This window comes from Protopterus annectens, chromosome 5.part1 (assembly GCF_019279795.1).
Source record: "Protopterus annectens isolate FY-2018-M chromosome 5.part1, PAN1.0, whole genome shotgun sequence".
In the NCBI taxonomy this organism is placed as follows: domain Eukaryota; kingdom Metazoa; phylum Chordata; order Ceratodontiformes; family Protopteridae; genus Protopterus; species Protopterus annectens.
Genome location: NC_056736.1, coordinates 730,534,753 through 730,559,743, shown reverse-complemented (window position 1 = coordinate 730,559,743; position 24,991 = coordinate 730,534,753). Strand labels below are relative to the sequence as shown.

Below are 24,991 nucleotides of genomic sequence, written 5' to 3'. Positions count from 1 at the left end.
GTGGTCTATATTGCCCACTGTCAACTATGTTACAGTTACTATGTGGGCAAGACAAATAGGTCGCTGCGAGAGAGGATTAGAGACCATATTTACTGTACTAATAGGGGCCAGGAATATAGTGCCATTGCTAAGCACACTCTGAGTATGGGGGAGAAACATGTATTTTTATTTCAAATTCTACATGTCCAGCAAGAGAATATTAGAATAGGGGACATTGCTACTGAAACCGAGAAATCGGAGCAACAATGGATTCTTAGGTTAGGTGCCCATAGGGGTAGAGGCTTAAATTAAACTGTTTCCTTGAAGCCTATGTTGAAAAGCAGGAAAGTTAAACATTGATTAGCAGTTATGTTTATTTTATATTTTATTATATGATTATTTTGTTGTTTTACTATGCACATGTTTTATAAGTTGTAGCTTATAATGAATTGCTTATATATATATATATATATATATATGCTTTTGAGCGGCAGCTCAACAGTAGGTAGTGATTACTGTTGACGTTTTAATGAGCTAGTTGATTTGAATTTTAATGAGCTAGTTGATTTGAATGTTATTTGATTAATGAGCACAATTATGTGTATTTAAACTGACCAGATTCAATGCATTTTAAACTGTCTGATGAAGCGGAGTGTTGTACCCGCGAAATGATGGACTTGTCTCCGACAATTGATGGACTTGTCTCCTGTCTGCTGTTTCCAATTGGGAATATTTTTTGGTATATGTATATCAGTTGACTCAAGGACAGTGGAGGTAAGAATATTAGGGTACTTACTGACTTAGAAACTAGTTATAAGATGACATTGAAACTAGTTATAAGATAGGGCTTGAGAGTATTTGAACGTGATAGACAAAGTGAGAAGACAAAAAAGAAACTGAGATGTAAAGTGGGGATTAAGGTGCAAAGAAAACTGAAGAGGAATAGTAGAAAGATTTTTTGTGTGGAAGGAGATAGAGGTTATAAATGAGTAGGGGTCAGCTGACAAAGGCAAATGGAGTTACCCAAGTGAGGATTGTGTGCATGACTATGTGTGGTTTAGATGTTGTTTTAGTAAGGGCATGAAGGCAGAAAGTTTAATGGTCTGTTACAGGTATGCTGGGATGGTGTTCCAGAGTTTGGATACATAAAGAGAGTACAGTGAGTACCTGCTGAGTTATCAGACTTTCTTTTGACTACTAAGATCTTATTGGTTGGACAAAGGCCTATGCCTATATAGTAGTGCTGAAGGATATCTTTTAGTGGACAGTTTAGCTTTATGTGCAGTATTTAATTTAGTAAAAATAGGTGAGGCGTACAGAAGGAATGCAGGAAGGGAGATAGATGCTAGTGTTTGTCTTGCATCATGTCAGGTAGTATTTGGTTCTGCACAGGGAGTCAAATGCCTGATGTATGTTTAATGTATTGCAATATGTGCTGGTCAATTTTGAGGTTACTATCAATTAGGAAACCCAGAAGATTTGTTTATGTTACAGTTTCAACTTTTGTGTTGCTGGATGATGTTATTTCTCCTTATACCTCATTAATCTCCCCTCATCACTTACTTCCTTACTGCTATCTAATTCTCTTCCTTGACTTTAAATATACCGTAAGTCAGTTTTTCCCTCACTTCATATTGCAATTCATATTTGTATAGTAGCTTACAAAGTGTCTAAAATGTCTGTAAATATTAAATGACTGTCATATACACAGTGGTGCAGCGGTTGCGTTGTCGCCTCACAGCAAGAGATTCTCCGGTTCGATTCTCGGCTGGGATGCCTTCTGTGTGGAGTCTGCATGTCCTCCCTGCATCCATGTGGGTTTCCTCTGGGTGCTCCACTTTCCTCCCATGTTACAAAGATGGGTTACTGTTGAATTATCGACAGCTTATGTTGTCGAATGCTTAATCATTGACACCTAAGCGTTGAACGCTTACAGTAGCGAACAGCCACATCATCTAATTCTTTCCTGGCCATTATCGGGGATTTGCCCTTTCCCCAATGTAGCGCGATCTCAGAGTTGGCATATTTTGTTAGGGGGGGTGTGGGGGGTAAAGCCCCCCACTATGTTTGGGTGTGTTTGTTTGTTTTGTTTACCGAGGAAAGAATTTGATGATGTGGCCGTTTGCTATTGTTAGCTTTTGATGCTTGGGTGTCAATGTTTTAGGATTCAGCAACCTAAGCTATCGATGTTATGATATAGACGCATAACGACATGTGTCTGGAGCGTTTCTCCCCGGGCTTCCCCTAAAAATTGGCCTTGTTCCAAGTCAGACTTTCCTAGTAGAGCGGATAGGATGGCAATTGGACTAAAGTTGGAAAAATCTGCTGATGTTCAGCCTTTGTGAATTGGTATTATATAGAATTTTTCTCCAGGTTAATGAGACATGCCTGTACAATATGGATTGATTTGCCAGTATAGCTACAAGGAAAGCTGTGACGTATCTTAAGTTGAAGAGATCAGGAAAAAGTATAACTATCTAAACTAATTGAAGTTAAACTAACTAGAAGTATAACTAAACAAAAGATTGATAAATCCTAACATATTGATAATGAACATTACTAAAATATGCCAAGATTGTTCAGTTAAAACTACAGTAAATAAGTTTAAAATGTACCTTTTAGGTATGCTGTTGGAACTTGGTTAGCATCTAGTGAGGTTGCTTTTAGATTTAGTAGACGTTTGCTTAAAGTAGAGGTAGAGACCAGGCGGAAGGAGAATGGATATGACTGGTTAGGATAGGATGGCAATGACTTATTACTGTTCATCAGAGATGTACGCTCTGTATACAGTAAGAGTTGAATTGAGATGATGTTGGGTCTGTGGCATTAGAAGTTGAAGGAGAGGGTATGGTGGTTTGGCCAGGATATATTACGTTGTTTAGTGATGACCAAAAGTCTTTGATTTTTTTTTTTTTTGTCTGTGTTGGAGGTTGGTATAAAAGGTCTGTTTACCCATTTTATTCCTTAGCAAGACTTCTGGGATGCCCAAGTGTATGAAATGTATTTTGTGCTCTGTTTTCATGCCGCTCTTTCTAGACTTTGTTGCTTTGAAGTGTGATGTTTTTAGTTTCTTAAATTAGTCACATTTTGGGGCTTTGATTTGACTCTTTTTGTACAGACTAGGGCTAATCCATTAAAATTATTTATAAAAGTTCCATTTAAGTGTGAGATGGCAGCATCGGGTGCATGGATTTTGATTATTGGGTCAGAGCATTGTTAAAGGTGTCTGTTAAATGTTGTCATATTACGTATTTAGTTATAAATTATGTTTTTGTACTGGGTACTGTAGTTTCTGACTTCATAGGTAGGAAAGTTATTGCTTACTGTGTTTGGTTTATTAGTAAGGAACCAATCTAAAGTTGAATGTCTGTGAGATTATTTTCTTTATCCTAGTGGGGAAGTGATTAGCTGTGTAAGGCCATGTACGTTAAGTGATTCTGAAGGAGTGTCATTGTTGACCAGCTGGCAGTTTGTTAATGTTGTTAGCAGGTGGGATGTAAATAGCCGAAATACACAGAGACTTTCCATTACTGATTTTGAGGAATGATTTCAGGAGTTCCTCATTGTTATATTTTAGATCTGTAGGGGAGTGGAGTTGTTTCAAATTAGTTTTTGTAGGTAATGGTAGCAGCATCAGTGCGTTTGTTTTTCCTGTCAAGCCTGACTGTTTTAAATACAGGGACATGACTTCATTATCTGATATAAGGACTTTGACTTGATGTATCTGTAGTTGAAGAGGTCAGAGAAAGAAGTATGTAAACTAATGGAATTCAAATAAATTAGAAGTATAATTAAATAGGCTAATTAATAAACCCTAACATAATCATGTGTACACTGCTAAAATATACCAGAACATGTAACTGATACTACAGTAAATAAAAAGAATTAAAATGTACCTCAGAACGTGAGTAGCAAACCACCCATTATGCACTCTGTTCATAAAACCTCATGAAAACTACCTTAATTCCTATTCAGTACTCATTAGACAGCTTTTAAAATTATTACATTAAGTTGAAATGAATGGGAAAAGGAATTCAAAACTAAAATATGGATACATCCCTCATTATGCTCTCTGTGTGGTCACAGAATTAAGAGAGTAGAATTTGTAAGTAAGTAGTAATCTGTAAGTAGTGAATATTAGTTAATACGTGGACCCATCTCAATGCTGGCCATGTGAGTAAAGCCCTGAAGGTAGAAACCCACTCACCCACTATGCTCTTCTCCTTACTTTGTTCTTTTAATGTACTCTGTTATGCTGTTTAGAGCCGAAGAGTTAAGAGGATGCTTGGCATTGTGGGATGGAGATGGGTTGAGCAGCCTAGAACAGTTGTAAGTGGTGAACATCCTTAATGTTTGTGACATTACAAGTTGCACTCTACTCACAGACCCAACACTCAGAATATTTGTTGCACCTTTAGTAAATGCATTGCTAGAATATTTGGGGGGGCCTTTTTTTGATTTTAAGAACTTTTTGCAGGTGCCTCAAGTATGTGGTGAATCTGGATTATGTTGTTTTGATAGATAAACACTTCAAAGCTTAGTTACAGTAGAGCAAGTAAGAGTGTCAATGCATATTTTAATATTTCCCTTTGTTGCAGAATATATCATAATTTATTATGAAAATATCTCTAACTGCACTATTTTAAAATGATAAACTCTACTGTCTGGCTTAAAACTGTCTCATGTATACATTCACCCTTTTTTCTAGACTCATTATTATCAGCCCTTGTGGACACTCGTTGGTGCAGGTGCTAAACAGGTAGCTACATCAGCACGTCCAACAGCAAGTACTATTCCTTCTGGTGTAAAGTGGATTAAGTCGAGTGTACAAGAATTTGATCCAGACAGAAATTGCATTTGTGTAGCTGACGGCAAAGAGGTAAAGCATTTATCAAATTAAATTCTGAAAAGCATGCTAGCAAATGACAGTGGGATCATTTACACTGTATTTTATTTTTAGCTTATTAATTTAAGAATGTTTTAGAGGGCGGCCACGGTGGTGCAGCGGTTAGCGTTGCCACCTCACAGCAAGAGGTTCTCCGGTTCTATCTTCGACTGGGGTGCCTTCTGTGCAGAGTCTGAATGTCCTCCCTGTGGTCGTGTGAGTTTCCTCCAGGTGCTCCGGTTTCCACTCACATCCCAAAGACGTGGATTGGATACTTTAAAATGGTCCTAGGCATGAGTGTGTGCATGTGTGTGCCTTCTGTGGAAGGTTGGGCGCCGGGGCTGGCAACTCGACACCGTAAAAACCTCACTGCCAATCATGAGCGGACAGGTGATCCGCTGTGGCAACCCCTAACCGGGAAAAGCCGAAAGAAGAAGAAGAATTTAAGAATGTTTTAGAAAATGTTTCTTTTATGCATGCTAAGGTAAGGAGGTAAGACATATTGTAATAATTTGAACAGTAAAAGCAGGAACTAAAACTCTAGGATTCAGAAAGAACCTCACAAATGATGGTAAGAGCTGTGGCCAAAAGGGACTGCTTCTGAGACATGATTAGTTGAAATGAAGATAGACCTCATTATCAATCTGGGAAGTCCCTTCTTTCAAATTGTTAAGGTTTGGGTTAGCCTCTATTGCATATTGTCCCACTGACTTACTGCACACTGTAGGGTTTCAGTGTGTATCATGCGTTCAAACCCATCTAGGGTTGCCACCTTTCTATGTGGTGAATACTAGACTAAAAGCCTTGCACTACCCATAACACTGCATCACTCGGTCCATTTCCCCACAGACCCACCTATTTAACTGCCCATTTTATAATGAAACCACATACATCATTGCGGGGTGGAACCCCTGCTTTTGTTTTTTCCCCCTTTTTTAGGAAACCCCAGTTTTTCAACAGATCTCCTTACCTTAATTTAGTTCATCCTAGTCTGCATTTTTACAGACTTGGGTATTCTGTTTGTGCAAATAAACAGAATACAAGAGTTTGTAGAGTGCTTTCCAGACTTCCATTCTTATTTCTAAGTAGCCTGTAAAAATAATGAATAGGTGGCAACACTGGTCCAGTTGCATTAGATGAAGGTGATAACGGAAGCAGTATATCTCTTTTCTTAAAAAACATTTCCACACCAAGCTTGTTAGACAAGATAAAGACCTGAAACTCCTTCACATCCAACTTTCTATTAATAAAACCTCTTATCATATCATAGACCCCCATGTCTCCTTTAGCCAGTATGCAGTTCCTTTGTATTAAGCCAAACATCATTCTCATAGGGGACTTAACTATCCCTCCATTAACTGGGAGACACATGCATTCTTTAGCGCCTATGCCCAAACATTTATGGACTTCATAAATATAAACTGTCTGGACCAGTTAGCCTGCATTCCAACCAGGGGCAATAAAATCCTGCACTTGGTCCTTACCAGTATGGGGCAGCCTTGCTGTCCACAATTTGTAACTTCTTCTGTGGTCAAGTCAGACCACAAATGAGTCACAGTCACACTAAGACTGAAGCCAGAAGAATCTACCAGTACCTCAGTACTCAGTTTATGTCAAGGGTACTCTACTAAATCTGAGTGATGACCTGGATAAATTCAAACGCCCCTTCACCTTGATAACCCCCCTGCTTATGCAGAATCCTTTACTTCAAAATTCTGTGTGCATGTAAATAGTTGTACAGATGCATCTGTCCCCCTCAAAATTAAATACAATGCAAAGTTTAGAAATAACCCCCCTGTGTTAGACTCCTAATATATAAACAAACTCTATAACAAAGGAAAAAAAAATCTTCCATGCAAAAATTAGTTATATTCTCAGATGCAAACAATGCTCTTGCTAAACTTAAGAAGATCCAGAATAGCAATCCAGGCAAAGGATATCAACAAAGCCTTCTTTAACTGTGCTAGAGATCTCTGAATCATTGCCCAGTACTGCACACAACTATAAGTAAAGGATATCAATTGCTCAGACCCAGAGGACATAGGCAATATATACTAGCAGACTTAATTCAAACTTCACCTTCTTCCCCTCCTGTATTACTTGCATCTATAATCCTTCCCTCAAATCTCCCAAAAAGATGTCCTCAAGGCACTATTCAAAGCCAAGAACACAACTTCTGTGGGAGCCAGATAACATGACAAACTGCTTCCTGGTCAACCTGAAACATGAATGTCAGACTCCCTACAGAGGTTATTTGGTATCGGCCTCCAAACAAGCCTCATGGAGGAATGTACTGTCATCCCTTTCACAAAGGTCAGGTTTCAGTGGACTTGGATAATTCTAGTAACTTGTATATCAGGGGAGAGACTGTTTCAAAGCCTCAACAGATGTTATCCTGTCAGACCTATTACACATTCACAAGTCCAGTGGTAGCACGAATACCTACTCAAAGGATCACAGTCTCTTTTGCAGCCTAAGTAGAACATGGAGGGAAATGTATGTCTCACAAAGATAACCTCTGTGGAACTGTCCTTCCCTCCACATAAAATGAAGTGCTTCTGTTACTCATAATTTTGTATATGCACAATTTTGCATATACAAAATTGCATAAGAAAAACTCATCAGAAACTAGGGATGCTTTATTGAGTCAAATACTTTCTCACTGATGCAACTATAGCTACTCTTGCCAGTACTTATCTCCTCCCCACACTTTTTCTGGTGCTCCCATCCTTACTAACCCTTATACATCACAAAAATCAAAATTTGAGCAATGCTATAACAAAGTTTCTAAATTTGCAGCCAATACCCCTTTCAGACCCCCACCACTGCTTAGCACTAAAAAGCCTATAGTGATTAAAAGTACTCTGTCAAGTAACATGTACACAGCTTACCACCTAAAAAAATATCTAGAATCCATCAGCTTGTCCAGCACTAAATAAAATTCCACACAGCTATGTTCCTAGTTAGCCATTACTGTAGTGTTCTTAAACACCACTGTCTTTCTAGTTGCCTGCCCCTTATGTTAATTTGACCATATATCTCATTTCTTCTCTGCTTTTACTGGCTGGTGTTATCATTTTGTGAAATCACTCCCCTTCAACTATTTAAATGTATTGGCCATCCTATTGTATTCTGTAGTATCAGAATACAAAAGTGACCACTACCCTTTCAATCTATCTTGCTGTTTTAAAAATAGTGACTCTACCCTAAAAACAGGTAAAACTTAATTTACCTACTTTCATATCTAACTCCTCTAGTGCACGCTGCAGTGTTTGGATAAACCATTTTTTTTTATCTTAGCTTTAAGCATCTATTGCAAGACTGCCAGTTATTGGAGTGCCCGCATTCTGCCTCTCAGTAGTCATGAGTACTTCTGTTTTTCTATTTTCTCCTGGTGAGAGAAGGAGTGCAGTTATATTATTTCCTGGAGACTGCTGATCACCAGTAAGCTTAATAACTGCTTTATAGGTGACAGCTTGGAATCTGTGCGTATATTCTGATCCTGGTGAGAGTAGGAGCAGAATGCATTGATTCCTGACTCTTTCTGGTTGGAGAGTGAGTGTCTGGTTGCTATTCCAGGCATATACCAGAAATAGGGTACAAGCCTGCAGGCCCTTGCATTATCTGGGAGAAGACTGTGGATCACCAAACAGGCAATGGCCTGCTCTTCTTGGGATTGGTGCTAACATTTTGGTTCTGGTGAGAGAAGAAGCAAAGGAGTATTGTATCCCAACAGAGTGAAGCTGTGCTGAGACCAACATTAGTAGTAGCCAGGCAGTATCCATTCATGCAACTCCCCTGTTTTCATCATTCTTGACAAGCTAATTCTTTATTTTTCAGTAAGTACTGCTTGATTTCTTTCTAACTTCAGAATATCTGCCTAAATACTTCATCCTTAAATTTTCAGGGTCTACGTATTAGGTTCCCCTCAAGTGATTGGCAGTGTTCTGTACAGACTCAGACACCTTGAGTGACATTTTTCCTGTAAAAGGAATATATAAGGAAACAGCTCCAGTACTTTGACTATCCCTCCTGGCATGTCTAAAGGTCAGTTCCTTGTATTCTCTCCTATTAACCTGGTGAAATTGGGCATTCTGAGGCAGTGTAGCAGCTGCCTCATGTACACAGACAAACCTCTCCTCTTACCTCCCAACACTCAGACTTGTGAGAGATGCACTTATATATCCAAATTGGAAGCCATGCACTCTCAAGCCAAAACCGGAATAGCTGGTCAAGAGGAGGAGGTCAACACCTGCACCACAGCACATACAACACATAGCCCTCCAGAGCACCCACCATCACAGCTCTCACATAAAAACACAAAACACACACACACCTTCACGGAGGGTCTTAATAGAAATTTACTCAAACAGCAGAGACCTCCAAGGCAGAGACACAGTCAACACCACAACACAGCACAGACCACAAGACACATGGCTCACCTACACAGTGTGCCCCTTAACCAAAGCCCCTAAGGCAAAATAGCTTGCCCAATGCACTAATCATAGGTGACTCAATAGTGAGGCACATTGATGTCCCATTCACTAGGTTGAATAAAGATAACATAACAGTCAGCTGTCTATCAGGTGCCAGAATCCGACACATAACACACGCACTCAGGTCACTCCACAACAAGTGCAAGTATGACTGTCATTGTCCATGTGGGTGTGAATGACCTGAGATGCACCTCCCTGGACTAAATGAAAAGAGACATGGAGGAGCTCTCGAATTATGTGGCCCTGGCAGGTATGACCCTAGCCCTGAGAAGCATCTTACCGTCACCCAGAATGATACCACAGTGCAAGCAGAAAATGATTGACTTCAACAATTGGCTAGGTTTCTGGTGTCATTCTTAGGGGATCCAGCATCTGTCTGCTTGGGATGACATGACTGACAGACCTCGATGCTTTGCCAGAGTTGACCTGCATCTGTCACCCCTGGGTTTTCAGATACTGGTTAAGGATCTTACCACCCCTATAGTGCCTTTTTAGGCGATGTTCCAGAGACCATATTACCACTGTAACAGCTATAAATAAATGCAGTTTGAGGGTCATGCTGCTCAATGCTAGAAGTCTAAATCTCAAGTTGCACTTGCTCGAAGCACTCCTCAAAATAGAGAATATCAGCATTTGTGCTCTAACTGAGACCTGGTTTAAAGCAACAGAAACCACCCCCCGCACTACCAGGCTATAACTCATTCCAAACCTTTTGGCCCCAGAACATGGATCGAAGCTCCAAAGGTGGTGGTGTCTCCATATTCATAAAGGATGTGCACACATCCAGACTAGTAGCCCAGCATAACACATCTGAGATACTTCAGGTACAACTAACATTAGGTAAGACAGTTTTTCAGATCGTAGCCTGGTATAGGTCCCCAACCATGTCCCAAGACTCTCACTCCATGTTCCTAAGCACCCTGGAGACTATTAGGGTCTAATCCAACACTCTTATACTAGGTGACTTCAACTACCCCTCCATCAACTGGGAAAACTACTCATGCACCAATACACTGGCCCAATGCTTCCTGCAATTCATCAATTCCAATGCCCTGGACCAGCTCATTCTTACCCCAACTAGAGAAAGTAACATCCTTGACCTGGTTATTACAAACATGGGCAACCGTTGCTGTACACCAATAGTCAGTTCCTCCCTGGTTAGATCTGACCACAAACTAATCACCATGGAAAGCCACATCTCACCCACGTCCACTGCAAAGGTAACCACCATGAAAAACTTCTCCAAAGCTGACTTTGGGCTCCTAAAAACAGAGGTGGCTAACTTCACAGCACCCATGTCAGTGGAAAATAGATGCATGACTGCCGAATCATACACCAATGCACTTTTTGAACACGTACATAAATGCATGGAACTAGCCATATCCAACAGAGCCAAGACGCTATCCTCCAAAATAAAGAAGCCAACCTGGTAGTCCCCTGCTATTAATAAACTCTACAACAGAAGGAAGAAACTGTTGCAGAAAAAGGTGAAGCCACAAGAGTGGAAAAACTCCCTTATTAGTCTCAACAAAAAGTTGAGATCCCTCATCAAAACCTCTAAAGCCAGCTATGAAGGCAGAATTGCAGCTGACACTAAAAACAACCACAAAGCCTTCTATAGTTATATTATGAATCTCCACAACAATACCCAGGTTTGCTCTGAGTTACTGCACAATGGTACCTCCTATACTGAGCCAACAGAAATTGACAACATACTGGCTGACAGATTCAGTGCCAACTTTACCCCCCCCCCAAAGGACCAATCACAATACCGGAGGAATGCAAGACACCCAGCATTACAGCAGCACAGGTTAAAGCTACATTGTCCAAGGCCAAGAATACATCTTCCATGGGACCCGACAATATCCCTGGTTGCGTTTTTCACGAACTACAAAGTGAATTGGCACCACATCTGTGTGCCCTGTTCAATCACAGCCTCACCTCAGGCTTTATCCCTACCGAATGCCGCACTGCTACTGTCATCCCTCTCCATAAAGGGGGAGTGACTACAGACCCTGGGAATTTTTGCCCCATTAGCCTAATGAGTCTGATATGTAAGGCTATGGAGCACATCTTCATGGACCTAATTAACAAGGATATAGGGAATCTCCAAACTCTAGATCCCATGCAGTATGGTTTTGTGAAAGGTAGATCATGCCTGCTCAACCTAGTTGACTTCTTTGAGTTAGTCACTGTGCCATTATCCCGCTTGGAAAAAAAAACTTCCACTAATTACCACATATCGATCGAGCCCCACCACACTGGAACAAGACATTTATAGAGAGGAAAAACAACACAGGTTGAAAGCAATCTCTCTTTCAACCACCACATTGCCACTGTGGTCAGAAAGTCCTTCTGTGTGGCACATTTCATTACCAAGGGTTTTGCAGTCGTCTCTCTCTACTCTTCCCTCATTAGGTCAATCATCAAGTATAATGCCCCATTTGGGATGTACCTCACTAGACACGTACGACAGCTGGAAAGGCCACAAAAGTACCTCATGAAGAGGATCCTGGGCCTTAAACACATGTCCTACATGAACAACTCAAAAAACTCCAGCTATTCTCTGTCTCATATCGTCTACTAAGAGGTGATCTCTGCTTGACTTGCAAAGCCATGTCTGACCCAGCTCTGTTAGAAATGCTACATCTAAAAAAATCCCTATCCCTCTACACCACATGCCCCAGAGACCTCAACCTCATTACCACAATCAACGGAACATGCTGGAGGGACAGGTTCATAACTCAGAGACTGCCCATTCTCTGGAATAGACTTCCTATAAATGTCAAGCAGAGCACCTCACTGTCCCTCTTCAAGAGAAATCCTGATGAGTGGATGGGAAATAGAAAGTTCACCCCGGGGATCACTCCAGTGGCTCTACTTGATAGAGGAACTGGGAACTAACATTGGGTGGCACAGTGTCAGGGCACTTCTATGGGCTAGGCTTGTAAAGGCACCTGGGCCATTAGCCTAGTACACACCTATGAACCAATATACAGCAGTGAGCAAGTGAACACAGTAAAATACTTCATTGCTCTGTACTGCTCTGAACTACCAAGGTATGCCAAGCCTTTGAATCACTTTGCCTCACTAGTTTGAATCCAGTGTGTGTTTCCAAGGCTAGAGCACTTAGCAGATTTTAATTAGTAGAGCCCCCAAACTGCCCACTTGCATGCAATTATTCAGCTGACTGTGGTACAGAGGATGTTCTTCATCCCACATTGCTGCAGTCCTAACACTTGGGTAGTCCGCTGTCCCTCGGTCGGCCCGAATATCAGACGTCGGTCAAGGCGCATTTGACTGACATCAGAACGTCAGGGTACAAATGCGCATGACCGACGCCATATCCTCAGTCTTTTTTGCCGCATGGTCCTATGCAGAAGCAGTGTTGCAAGTGCCTTCTGAAATTTTTCGACCGGAGTTTCAGACCAAGTCAGAGTTGGAATATTTTTTTTTCTTGCCTCAGTGGTTTACCGGATGTCAGAAAAAGTGAATAACTGTATTTCTTGTGGGAAACAGATACCGCATAGGGATTACCATAATTTGTGTATACCTTGTTTAGGACCTGAGCAGTTGTTGGATGCCGCTTTTGTGCTAGGTTTAATAAACGCACTATAAAGCGGAGGTTGGATTGTGCAAGGTTGGTCTTTGGGAAGCGGTGCAATTATAAAATGCCGCCGGATGCTCCGCCGCTTCCTCAAAGCGCAAGGACAAGGCAGTTAAACCTAGGTTAGAGAGTCGTCTCAACCGGACGCCGGTTCTTTAGAGGCGTCAGTGGAACCGGTGGTTCCGACGGAGGCCTCTGGGGTCCCAGGGAGAAACTTTGATTTTACAGGATGTGGCCTCCCAGGAGGCAGGGCAGGCTGTAGGGGCTTCTCAAGCAACTGTACTCCCTCCTTCCTAAGGGGTCTAGGCCCTCTCTTCTGCTTCCAAGGCTTCTCCTAGAGGCAGGTCTAGTTTAGCTTCTGTGGGTGTCACTCCCAGTTCTTCAGGTGCTGTGCCCAAGAAGCACATGCTCAAAATGGCAGAGGATTTAATTACTTTAATTAGAGGTTCTATGCCCCCTCCTGATAAGAGGCCTAGGATGGAACCTGTGTTGGGGGATTATGAGCAGGCTTCGGATGTGTCTGAGTTGAAGACTTGCAGGAGTATTCTCATTATTCTGATTCTGATGTGGATGATTCTACTCCTTCTGCTTCTCCTCCTGAAGATTTTTCTTTTTCAGAGACCCTTCACTCCATGAGGGAGCATTTTAAATGGGAAGGCCAGGATTTCTCTGATTCCAGGAAAAGGCTTAGGGAATTTCTGTTTTTACCCCAGCATAGGCCTTTAGCTATACCTCCTGTTCTGAATGTGGTGGAAGATGTGTTTGCAGATGCTTCTCTTAATCTGGATTCTTTGCCTCCTGCTCCTGTTAAACCAGATAGGTATTACAGGGTGCCTGAAGCTCATAAGTATCTTTTTAAGAGTCCTAGGGCAGACCCAGAAACTGTTAAGGGGCCTAAGGGTGTTAAGGCTTCTGTTGTCAAGAATCCGGTTCCTGCAGATAAAGAGGCCAGGGCCTTGGATAGATGGGGAAAGAAAGTTTATACTTCTTCCACTCTAGCCATGAGAGCTTTGAATTGCCAGTTTCACATGTTGAAATATCAAAATTATCTCCTTTCTCAGTTGAAATCTAAGGTTGATGCTCTGGCGGAAGGTATTGACTGTAAAGAGTTACAAGATTTAGTGCATGTTTCTGAACAGGTGGGTAAGCATTCTTTGCAATGTGGTTTTGATGCTGTACAGGCCTCGTCTAGGGTGGCTGCCACTGGGTCAGTTCTTCGCAGGCATGCCTGGCTGAGGGATCAAAATTTATCTGACCATGTCAAAACTAGGATTTTGGATGCACCTTTGCAATCTGATGTCTTGTTTGGTTCTCCTGTTGAAGCAGTTTTAAAGAAAATGGAAGACAAGGCTAAGTCTATGCAGACTGTTAAAGATTTTTTGCAGGTTCAGCCTCCAAAGTTTAGTAGAAATTGGCCTACTAAAGGGTGGACGTATCCTTCTTATGATTCCCAGTCTAGGGGTAGATCTAGGCGTGGCAGGGGCAGAGGTCAGGGCTCTTTCAGGGCTAGAACTGGGAGCTCTCCTGCACAGTCTTCGGTGAGGGCAGGGGTCAGTCCTTAAACAGACCCAATGACCTACCTTTTCAGCTGCCAGAACCTTCTCGCCTGGCAGCACCTTTGGGAGGAAGGTTGGCACTTTTCAAAGAAAATTGGAGTTTAATTACCCAAGACAAATGGGTACTGGATATCATACATCACGGTTACAGGTTTTATTTCCATACCTTGCCTCTTTTCAACGGCATGCCAGACATTCCTCCTCAACAAAGAATAGAGGCTCACAAGCAAATTTCACTGTTACTCCAAATAGGGGCCATACAGCCGGTTCCTATGCCAGAAAGGGGCCTAGGATTTTATTCTCGCCTGTTCCTAGTACCAAAGAAGGGGAACACGTGGAGACCAATTTTGGATTTATCTATCCTCAACACTTATCTGGACATTCCCAAGTTCAAAATGTTGACGTTGCAGCAGCTTTTACCTCTGCTGGGCAAAGATCATTGGATGGTAACTTTGGATCTCAAGGAGGCTTACCTTCATGTTCCTATCAGACTAAGTTGCAGGAAGTATCTGCTGAGCTGGGATTTCTCACTATCAGTTCTCTGCATTGCCCTTTGGCTTATCTACTGCGCCCAGAGTGTTCACGTAAAGTTCTGGCTCCGTGATAGCTTTCTTCAGGCTAAAAGGAATACAGATCTATCCTTATTTGGATGACTGCCTGATTCTGGCTCAAGGAAGGAAGAGCTTCTTCATCATTTGGAATATGTGATAGCAGTGCTAAGATGCCTGGGGTATTCTGTGAACGAAATAAAGTCCAGTCTAGTACCCTCACAGGACATGTGCTTTCTGGGTGTGAGACTGAATACAGCATCCCAGATGGCCTTTTAACCCCGGACAAACAAAAGAGTCTATCCCTTTACTTCCATCAGCTATCTCATCAGTCCGGACTGACTGCAAGGACAGTCCTTCAAGCCTTAGGGTTCATGGCATCTTGTATTCTGGTGCTTCCCAATGCCAAACTGCATATGAGGAAGCTACAATGGTATCTCAAAATGTATGGACACAGCACTGCCAGGATCTGGACACTGTCATTCAAATAATACCTTGCATTCAAAAGGAATTTTTGTGGTGGGCTCAGGAATGTCACCTAAACAAGGGACTCTCTGTGACCCGGCCAGAGGCGAGTCAGATTTTAACGACAGATGCCTCAGACATAGCTTGGGGAGCTCATCTAAATGGAAAGTGGATACAAGACAAGTGGCCTGCCAGACTACAGCATCTACATATCAACATGAAGGAGATGTTAGCAGTCCAGTTTGCATTAATAGCTTTCAAGGATTTACTTCTTCCAGGGCAGGTGTTGATTCTAACAGACAACACAACTGTCATGTGGTACATCAACAAGCAAGGGGAACACATTCTTATCCTCTATGCAGGCAAGCAATGATTTTGTGGGAGACTGCTCTCAGTTTACAACTAAGTCTTCAGGCAAGGTTTCTGCCGAGCACAGAACTCCTTAGCAGATGTGTTAAGCAGACAAATCATGGATCCCCACGAGTGGAAACTGGATCTTCATGTATTTCAGAAATTGACAGTGTCCTGGGGAACTCCAGACATAGATCTGTTCGCTTCTCCACTAAACCACCAGCTGCCAAAGTTTTGCACAAAGCGGTTTCATCCCACAGCTTGGAAGGTGGATGCTCTTTCTTTCAGTTGGAAAAATCTTCATGTGTATGCCTTTCCACCTCTGCCTCTCCTCCCAAGGGTACTTCTGAAGGTCAGACCGGACAAACCAAGGATGATTTTGATAGCTCCAGATTGGCCTCGACAGCACTGGTACCCACTACTGAGAAGTCTAGTACGGAAGCCTCCATGGCCTTTGCCTTTGATTCCACATCTGTTGTCCCAGGAGGACAGTCATTTGCTCAATGTCAAACTTCACTCTCTTCACCTAACAGCATGGCATATTCTGTTTTAAACCATAGAGGGTCTCAACTTCCACAACAAGTTTTGAATGTGATTTTGGAAGCTAGAAGGCCTAGTACAAGGAAAGTGTACGCAGATAAATGGAAAAGATTTTTATTTTGGAGTGCAGCTAAGGATTTGGATGTTTCTGAGCCTGATTTAAGTGTGGCTCTTCAATATCTTACTGAGTTATTGGACAAAGGTTTGTTCTTCTCTTCTATTAAGATTCATGCTGCAGCAATTTCGGCTCACTACGATTGTGACCCACCATTGTTTTCTCATCCTTTATTCAAGCAATTTCTTAGAGGGGCAAAGAATATAAGACCCCCACGAAGGGCTCCTACTCCTGCTTGGGATCTCAATTTTGTGTTGGAGAAACTCACTCTACAACCTTTTGAGCCTGCAGCTACTGCTGAGTTGAAATATTTGTCATGGAAGACTGCTTTATTGTTGGCCATTACCTCTGCAAGAAGGGTTTCTGAATTGCAGGCCCTTATGGCAGTTGAGCCTTTCTTAATTTTCCACAAGGATAGGGTATCTTTACGCATAATCCTTCCTTTATGCCTAAAGTGGTTTCTAGTGTGGCTTTAAACCAAACTATTCATTTGCCTACTTTTTATGCAAATCCCCAAACTAAAGAGGAAAAGATTTTGCACACTTTAGATGTACACAGGCAGTTGCGATATTATTTGGACAGAACTAAAGGGTTCAGACAATCTCAGCAGTTATTAGTTTCTTTGCTTTGTGCTCTCAGGGCAAGCCAGTGTCAAAACAAACTATTTCTAAGTGGATTGGATTTTGCATTGCTTTCTGTTATTCCCATCATGGCAAAGAGATTCCAGCTGGGATTAGACCTCATTCCACTAGGGCTACTGCCACTTCAACAGCTTTTTGAGGGCTACTAGGATATTTTGGAGGCAGCCACTTGGAGTTCAGTGCATACCTTCGCTAGGCATTACCACCTTCCCTTGTACTCTAAATCCAGGGCTGGTTTGCCACTGCTGTGTTGCAGGGCATTCTGGCAGCTCCTGCTTCATTATAGTTTAGCCATCCTCCCTTACCTCTGCTTTGGGATTCTACCCAAGTGTTAGGACTGCAGCAATGTGGGATGAAGAACATAGTACAGTTTTGTACCTACCATAAATGTAGATGTTCAAGATCCACATTTGTAGTCCAATTTACCTCCCTCCTTCCCTCTGTTGTTTGAGGTGGTTGTGTGGGTTGGGTTATCCATCTAAGGTATATTGCATTTTGTATATATTGTATATATTATACATATTTTTGGTGTTAGGCTAGTTGGTTATTTAGTTGTTGTCTATGGGTTTTGACCTTTCTTTTTAGGGTCTTCTGACATCTGGGGCAAGAAAAGACTGAGGATATGGCGTCGGTCATGCGCATTTGTACCCTGACGTTCTGATGTCAGTCAAATGCGCCTTGACCGACGTCAGCCTTATACTCTGATATTCGGGCCGACCGAGGGACAGCGGACTACCCAAGTGTTAGGACTGCAGCAATGTGGATCTTCGAACATCTACATTTATGGTAGGTACAAAACTGTACTTTATATTTGATAGAGGTTTTTAAAACTTTTATTTTATGTGAAAGCTCATTTATTTGATGCATGTGAATACTTAATTGCATTTTGTGTTAGAATTTTGTTGATTTATAGTTTAGTTATGTTTTAATTCATTTGCTTTAATTTGGTTTAAAAGGCTAAAATGTGGTCGACTGTTCTAGTAATGCAGTTTTTTTCTGTATGAGTAGTTGTGCTTAATGTTTTCTTTAGCTTTTCATGTTTTAAGAATTTTCTTTCTAGGGGGATTGATTTAAGTAATGCAGTTATTTTTCATATATGGTATACAGGAAATGAAGTCTCTTTCAGTTTTATTTTTGCTTAACATTTTTAAATTGAATAAGATATAGGTGAGTTAGTTTTTTATTTTACTTTGAGTGTCAGTGTATCTATGTTTAGATTGTTTGTGTTGTTATATTTTTCAGTATAAGTAGTACAGCTTGTCATCCTTCTTTCAATTTATTTTTTATTTTATTTAGCAGTTTTAAACTGAAATAGGATTTGCATTTAGTGGGATGTTTGGGCTCTGGTATTTTGGGGTAGTGGTATGTGCCTTATACAAATGTTTACTTTACATTTTTGGCAAGTAGCATAAATATGGGGGTTATGGCAATTTTAACAGCTTTGAAGATGAGTCAAGAGTGTATACAAACTGGATGATGGACAACAAATGTTGATAAATGTTAATAATATGCACAGAGCATAGATAAGTACAGATTTATCTAAACAGTGCTTGTTTATATCTCACCCTTTATCTGGGGTTTACTGTTAGGATAACTGTTTTATAACTGGAAAGTGGGACATAGTGTATGAAGTATGGTGCTTTAAAGTTAATGCTCTAGTATAGGAAGGTACATATCATGAAGTACACTTTCCGTTTAGGGACCTCAGTTAGATTAAGTGCATCATGGGAGCTAGAAGGTCCTTCTAAGTGCAACAAGCACTAGTGAACAGGAACAGGAACATTATCTTTGCTTTCTGGAGGTAGCCCTTCCCTAGAGCATAGGCCATCATTCTAGCTGCTGTTACTCTTGCTCATTGCCCTCTTCTACTGATGATCAAGCCCAGGTGTGATCAGCATACACAGATACCTTTCCTGCTCTGTTGTAGTCCCAGGACACCATACTCAAGCCTCCATCATTGACTCAGCACTTTTCTGATTGTCAGCAATACATAGCATATCCAAGCCTCCATTACTGACTCAGTGCTTTCCTGACTGGTGGTAGTATACCAAAGCATCTGTCACTGACTCAATGCTTTTTAGTCTTTCATCGGTACACAATGTGCCTAATATTTAGTGCCTTAATGTTCCTGTTATTTTTGGGGATGCAGTGCACCACTGCTGCATTCATTGATTTAACACTTCCATGACCCACAACAATATGCCATAATATTCTAGTTCTAAGGACTGTGGCTGACCAAGTTCGCAGATGACTGCAAACTGGACGCCATAATCGACTCTCCAGCTGACACAAGCATCCTCCAAAAGGGCCTCATAGAAACAGACAACTGGTGCCAGAGCCATGGCCTCAAGCTAAACGCCAAAAAGTGTATAGTCATCCCCTTTGGCAAAAACAAAGTGCCCACAAATTACCACATAGGTGGTAATCCATTAAGTATGGAAAAAGTAATTAGGGACCTGGGGACCCAAGTTGATAGCAATCTCTCATTTGACAACCATGTGGCCAAAGTGGTTAGAAAAACATTTTATATAGCCCACCTAATCATGAAGGGATTCACATCTAGATCAGGGAAGGTCATTGTGCCTCTTTACTCATCCCTCATCAGGCCCATAATTGAGTACAATGCCCCTTTTGGGATGTACCTTACCAGACACCTGCAGCAACTGGAAAGACCCCAAAAGTACCTCACCAAGAGGATCAAAGGGCTCATACAGATGCCATATGCTGCCCGGTTAAAGAAACTCCAGCTCTACTCAGTGGCATACCACCTGCTCAGAGGCGATCTGTGCCTGATGTATAAAGCCATGTCCAACCCAGAATTAATGGACATGCTGCACCTCAGAAAATCCAAATCCCATCGAGCTACGTGCTCGAGAGACTTGAACCTCAGCACTGAAATAAATAGGACATGCTGGAGGGACAGATTCATAACCCAGAGGCTCCCTTCACTCTGGAATAAAATCCCAGTCCAGGTTAGGCAGAGTCCCTCCCTCATTGACTCTCTTCAAGAGGAATCTTGATGAGTGGATGGGAGATCATAGGTTTACCCCGGGTATCCCTTCTGTGTCACTGTTAGACAGAGGCACAGTATACTAACCTCGAAAAAGGGCATAGCAAAATTAATTTAAAATGGGTGGCGAAAGCCAAACACACTCTGGCTAGGCTTATAAATGCTCTAGGGCAGATAGCCTAGTATGAACCTATGAACCTATGATCTCTGACATATCAATTTAACCCAGTTATTCTCTTACACTGTACTCTGTTCTTTACTATTTTCCTTTTTCTAGCATACAGCTAAGGACTCCACATTTTTTATGAAGCCTTTTTAGTGGTGTTCCACAGTTTGTCTCTTTTTCTGCATTTAAAAAATACATTCACACTTGCTGCTCTATGTATCTGCACTTGTAAGCTATCTGCACAGCTCCTCCATCCTTCGGCTCTTTCCTATTTCATGGCTGTTTTCTGTATATTCCTGTACAGTGCCTTGCCACATCCCCTCCATGCCTCCCTAGGTTATTTTGGTATTCATATCTCTTCACTATCATTTTTCGCTCTTCCTTCTTGTACCTCACCCCCCAATCTCCCTCTATTCTTTAACAGTTTGTCTACTTGTGTATCTCTTCTCATTTGCTATATTCTTGTACATCAACCCCAGATAATGCTGAAAATGAAAACTGTACCTGATTTTATATCTATTTTTCCAGTATGTCTGCTTTTTTATACTACTAGGTAAACCTCCATTTTTCACTTCTTATTGCAGACGTGATCTTTCTTGTCTGTATGCTGTTACAGAGCCATAGAGCTACTAATGCTTAAAGTAGACTGATAACACTAGTTCTTAGCTTCAGTCTGTATTTCCTATGTGCATGTTAGCCTGTATTTCCTATGTGCATGTTAGCCTGTATTTTTTTTTGTTTAGACATTTTAGGATACACCTCTAAACAAGCATTTGGCATTTAGTTTGCATTATTTGCTATATATGGATACAGTTACTGTTTACATGTATATTTCTTGATTACGAGCATTTGGCGGACACATGGAGTAATCTGACCCTGTTGTAATGTAGTGTGTTACTTGTTAGGTAAGCCAGCCATATAGATTCTGTACTTGGACACCTGCTAGCTAACAGTTTGCATTCATTCATCCATCCTGCATTCCATGTATAGGAATACTGATTGTCAGTCATATTCAATTACAATGAAGTATGCTGTTTTCACCCTTAAAGAATATTTACAGTGATTACAGTTTAGGAAAATGCTGCTTGTTGTCCTTGTCAGCTCATTTGTCTGAGAGAATGCATTGTGTAAGGGCTAGAGTAACGGGATCCATGTTACAGCTACAGCTGTTCTGTATTTATGCTTATACAATGAATAATTTATAGTTATCCCCCTTACTTTTACAGATATCCTACAAATATTTGATTGTTGCTCTAGGACTTGAACTGCAGTTTGAAAAGGTATGTATCTTTGTTCTTCTTGCTTTGAAAAATGTGGCACGGCATTTAATACCAGCTAGAGTTTCTGTGTATTAATGTATTACAATTTCCCATGCTTTTGGTTTGCACATATTGCATTGATAAGAGTAGAGTGGTCCTTATGATAAGGAGTTTATATTCATACATGTTTCCAGCCATGAAATAGCATGTGGAACAGACACTACAGTTTTTTTTTTTTACTTTTGTTTGTGTACTAGTTTGAGGACATTTCACTGTGCTTTGTAGCTTAATGTATTAGCAGTATTACCATCCCTCCATTAACATGTAATTTGTTCCTCTCCAAGAAGCATCCAAAGCATTTGTGCCAGCTCTCCCAATGACACAGATTGCATGCCTCCACTGTAACAAACAGTAAGTGCTCACAGGAAACATGGTAGTACCCTGTAAACAGGTTGAAGCCCCTCTGTTGAATATGCAGCTTTTGCCTATGCCTGCATATGTTTTCCACCCTTTAACTTATAGCCCAAAGTGCATTTCATACCCAGCACCTGCCTGGTAGCTTGCGTTATTATTATCTTTGGTGGTCTTTCTCAGGGTCGGCCAACAATCCATGTCATCCTTAGAAACCTTGATATGTCATTCTAGCTACTCCCAGGTCTTTCAGTCTGGTTACATGTTAATTTTCATTTGTACCACAGACTGTAAGAGAGTGTAAGGGAGTGCAACTAAGGTACAACTTGATACTAAATCCTCCAGCTACACATACCCAGTATGACAGCTGATGTATGGCACTTCTGGAATGTCTTTATATCTAGTAGTTTAATATACTATAACATGACCATGCAGAAAGGTAATGTCACATTTAAAAAAACTTGCTGTCATTATCAGGTGTGTATACTTCTGAAGTTGCTACATATGGAAATTAAGTATGTGTAGCCTAGAATATAGACTCTTATAAAATTATAAATTAAATATTAAAAAAGGCTTTATCTGCCATGAGTTTTGATGAGGGTCCAATGTGGTCTTTTTTTTTGTTGTTCTGCCTGCCATAAAAAAAAAAAACAGTGGTTCCATAAATGTGAAACAGCCTGTCTCATTGTCTGTGTGTTAGGGTCTGCTTCAGTTGACCTAAATCTCATTTGACTGACAAATGAGTTTTAGGTCAAATGAAATTTAGGGCAATTGGGTGTCGGTCAAATGGGTGTCAGTCAAATGAGATTTTGGTCAACTGAAGTAGACCTGTGTGTTACCCTTACATGGGTTAAGAATGTGCAGGCCTTGGAATTACATATTTCCACCTCCCAGTTGGACCTTCTTCTAATAGTAGTTTTATTCATTTATTATCTTGGTTAGTGAGCTGGTCTGAAGAGTCTTTTCAGCTATGACCAGAGCTAAAACTCTACATTTTATGAAACAGTGCATTGCCTCCTGAACACTATACATAGCATTAAAGAGACATGTTACATATTAATATAATTAACAATGTGCCAGTACCTAGTAAATTGTTTTTAGAAATGGCTGTTTTTATCAAACATGCAGGCACTAAAACAGAAAAATATTCTAATATCTAGCAGCTAATAGAGGGTTTAAGGGTGCAAGCTGTAGTTCCTATGGTGTAGGGTTTGAGTCCCTCAACCCTCATTTGCATCCTTTAGGACCTTTAACAAGTCACTTAACCAGACATTAATCCTGAGTCCCCCTGAAAAGGGAGTATGCGTCCAGTGGGCTTACCTGGTTAACAAGTATGATTATTATTATTATTATGTACAGATTAAATGTATTTCTTTATTTGCTATTTGTTAACCGTGTTGGTCTGGCTGGGCATGCCCTTTTTCAGCAGAGACCCGAGGAGAAAAGCTCTGATAACAGGACAGCAATATTTATAATGAATAAAGTATTTCCACATGCAGTTTATGCAGCATTTGTATATTCAGTATAGAGCAGGTACATACAGCAAACTAGATTTCATTTTTACAATGTATGTAGAGAAAAAGAAAGAAAAAAAATCAGCAATATAGATTAATCAAATGTGTACATAAAAATAAGGTAATCAGTACTCGGGAAAGGGAAATTACTACCCTATGCCTTAGTGTAGTGAGGTGTACAGGTGTCAGGGAGAGTGATCCATGCAAAAAGTGGAAAGAAGAGGAGGGGGTAAGAAAAAATAGAGGTGGGTGAGAATGGAGGTAGAAGTAAAGAGTGAGATTGGAGCATAACGGATGGGTATGGCTATAAAGTGGGAGAGTTTAGAAATAAAGACAGGAATATGTATCAGTGAGAGAAAGTAGCAGAGAGAGAGGGGAGAAGAGGCAGAGTAGTCAGGGAAATTGAGAAAGAGGAGGGGGAGAAGGGATGTAGGCAGGGTTCAGGCAGGGTCTGTACATGGGCAGTTCCAGGAGTTATGTAGATATTCCTTTATAGTGAGTTTGAAGTTAGATGGGTTTTGGATTGCTCTGATATGGAGGAGGAGGTGGTTCCATGAGGAGCCAAATGAGTGCCTATATAGCATTTTTCCTTGTGTTTCATGTTCAGTAATACAAGAAAGACAGTGAGGAAAATTACATCATATGTAGCATTTTCATTTATTGAGAAGCACCATGAGTCTAGAAAATTCCACTATGCACCTTCTAAATCATTTTTTAATAAAAAGCTGTATACTGTGTACAGTACAACCAAATTATGTACTCCTAATTATAGTAAGCTGAATTGTACCAATCAAGTAGCATTTATCAACAGCCAAACTAATAAGCTGGTCAGAAGTTGACTTGCATTTGTGTTGTATAGCCAGAAGAGAGATTGAACAATCATAAATTACTCCATTGCTGGCTGGTAATGTGTGACAAATAGCAGCTGTGCAACTGGAAAGTTTTTTTTTCTGTGGTGTTTAATGAGTAATTTTGGTGATCCAGTATTATATTGTGATCAGTTTGATAGTTCATTGAATAAATGGACTGTGCAGGGGAAATTTTTAAAGGGAAGTGGGAGTCTGTGGTCTTGAAAAAAAACATGTATTTTCTGTTGGTAAGCCTTTCAGACTGATGGAGCCATTGGACTTCAAGTAAAGAGTGACAGTAATGTTCCCAGCAATGGAAGACAGAGAAATGGAAAGAGACAGAGGCATAGAGGTTTTGAAGCCTAAAGATTTTGTTTGTAGTGGTTTGGTGGCCATGCGTATAAGTAGGAAAGTCAACATTTGGGTTACCACCTGTCCCACTTTGCGAGGGACAGTCCCTCTTTGGGCAGTTGTGTCCTTCAAAAAAATTGAAAAAATGGCAAATGTCCTGAGATTTTAGGACAAAAATATTTCCTATATTTTCTTTAATAGTTGCATAAAACGGTTAATTTATATCTGAAACACCTAAATATTATAATA

At 40.8% G+C, this 24,991-nt stretch overlaps 1 protein-coding gene across 4 annotated transcripts in view; it reads left to right on the top strand.

Annotated features, from left to right (window-relative positions):
- The window catches only part of SQOR (sulfide quinone oxidoreductase), an 802,763-nt gene that overhangs the window by 588,232 nt on the left and 189,540 nt on the right, over positions 1 to 24,991 (top strand). For all 4 annotated transcript variants that reach the window (XM_044073360.1, XM_044073363.1, XM_044073361.1 and 1 more), the window contains 2 exons: positions 4,688 to 4,858; positions 21,586 to 21,639. In XM_044073360.1, the coding sequence (XP_043929295.1) occupies positions 4,688 to 4,858; positions 21,586 to 21,639 (225 nt within the window). The remainder of the gene's footprint in view (positions 1 to 4,687; positions 4,859 to 21,585; positions 21,640 to 24,991) is intronic.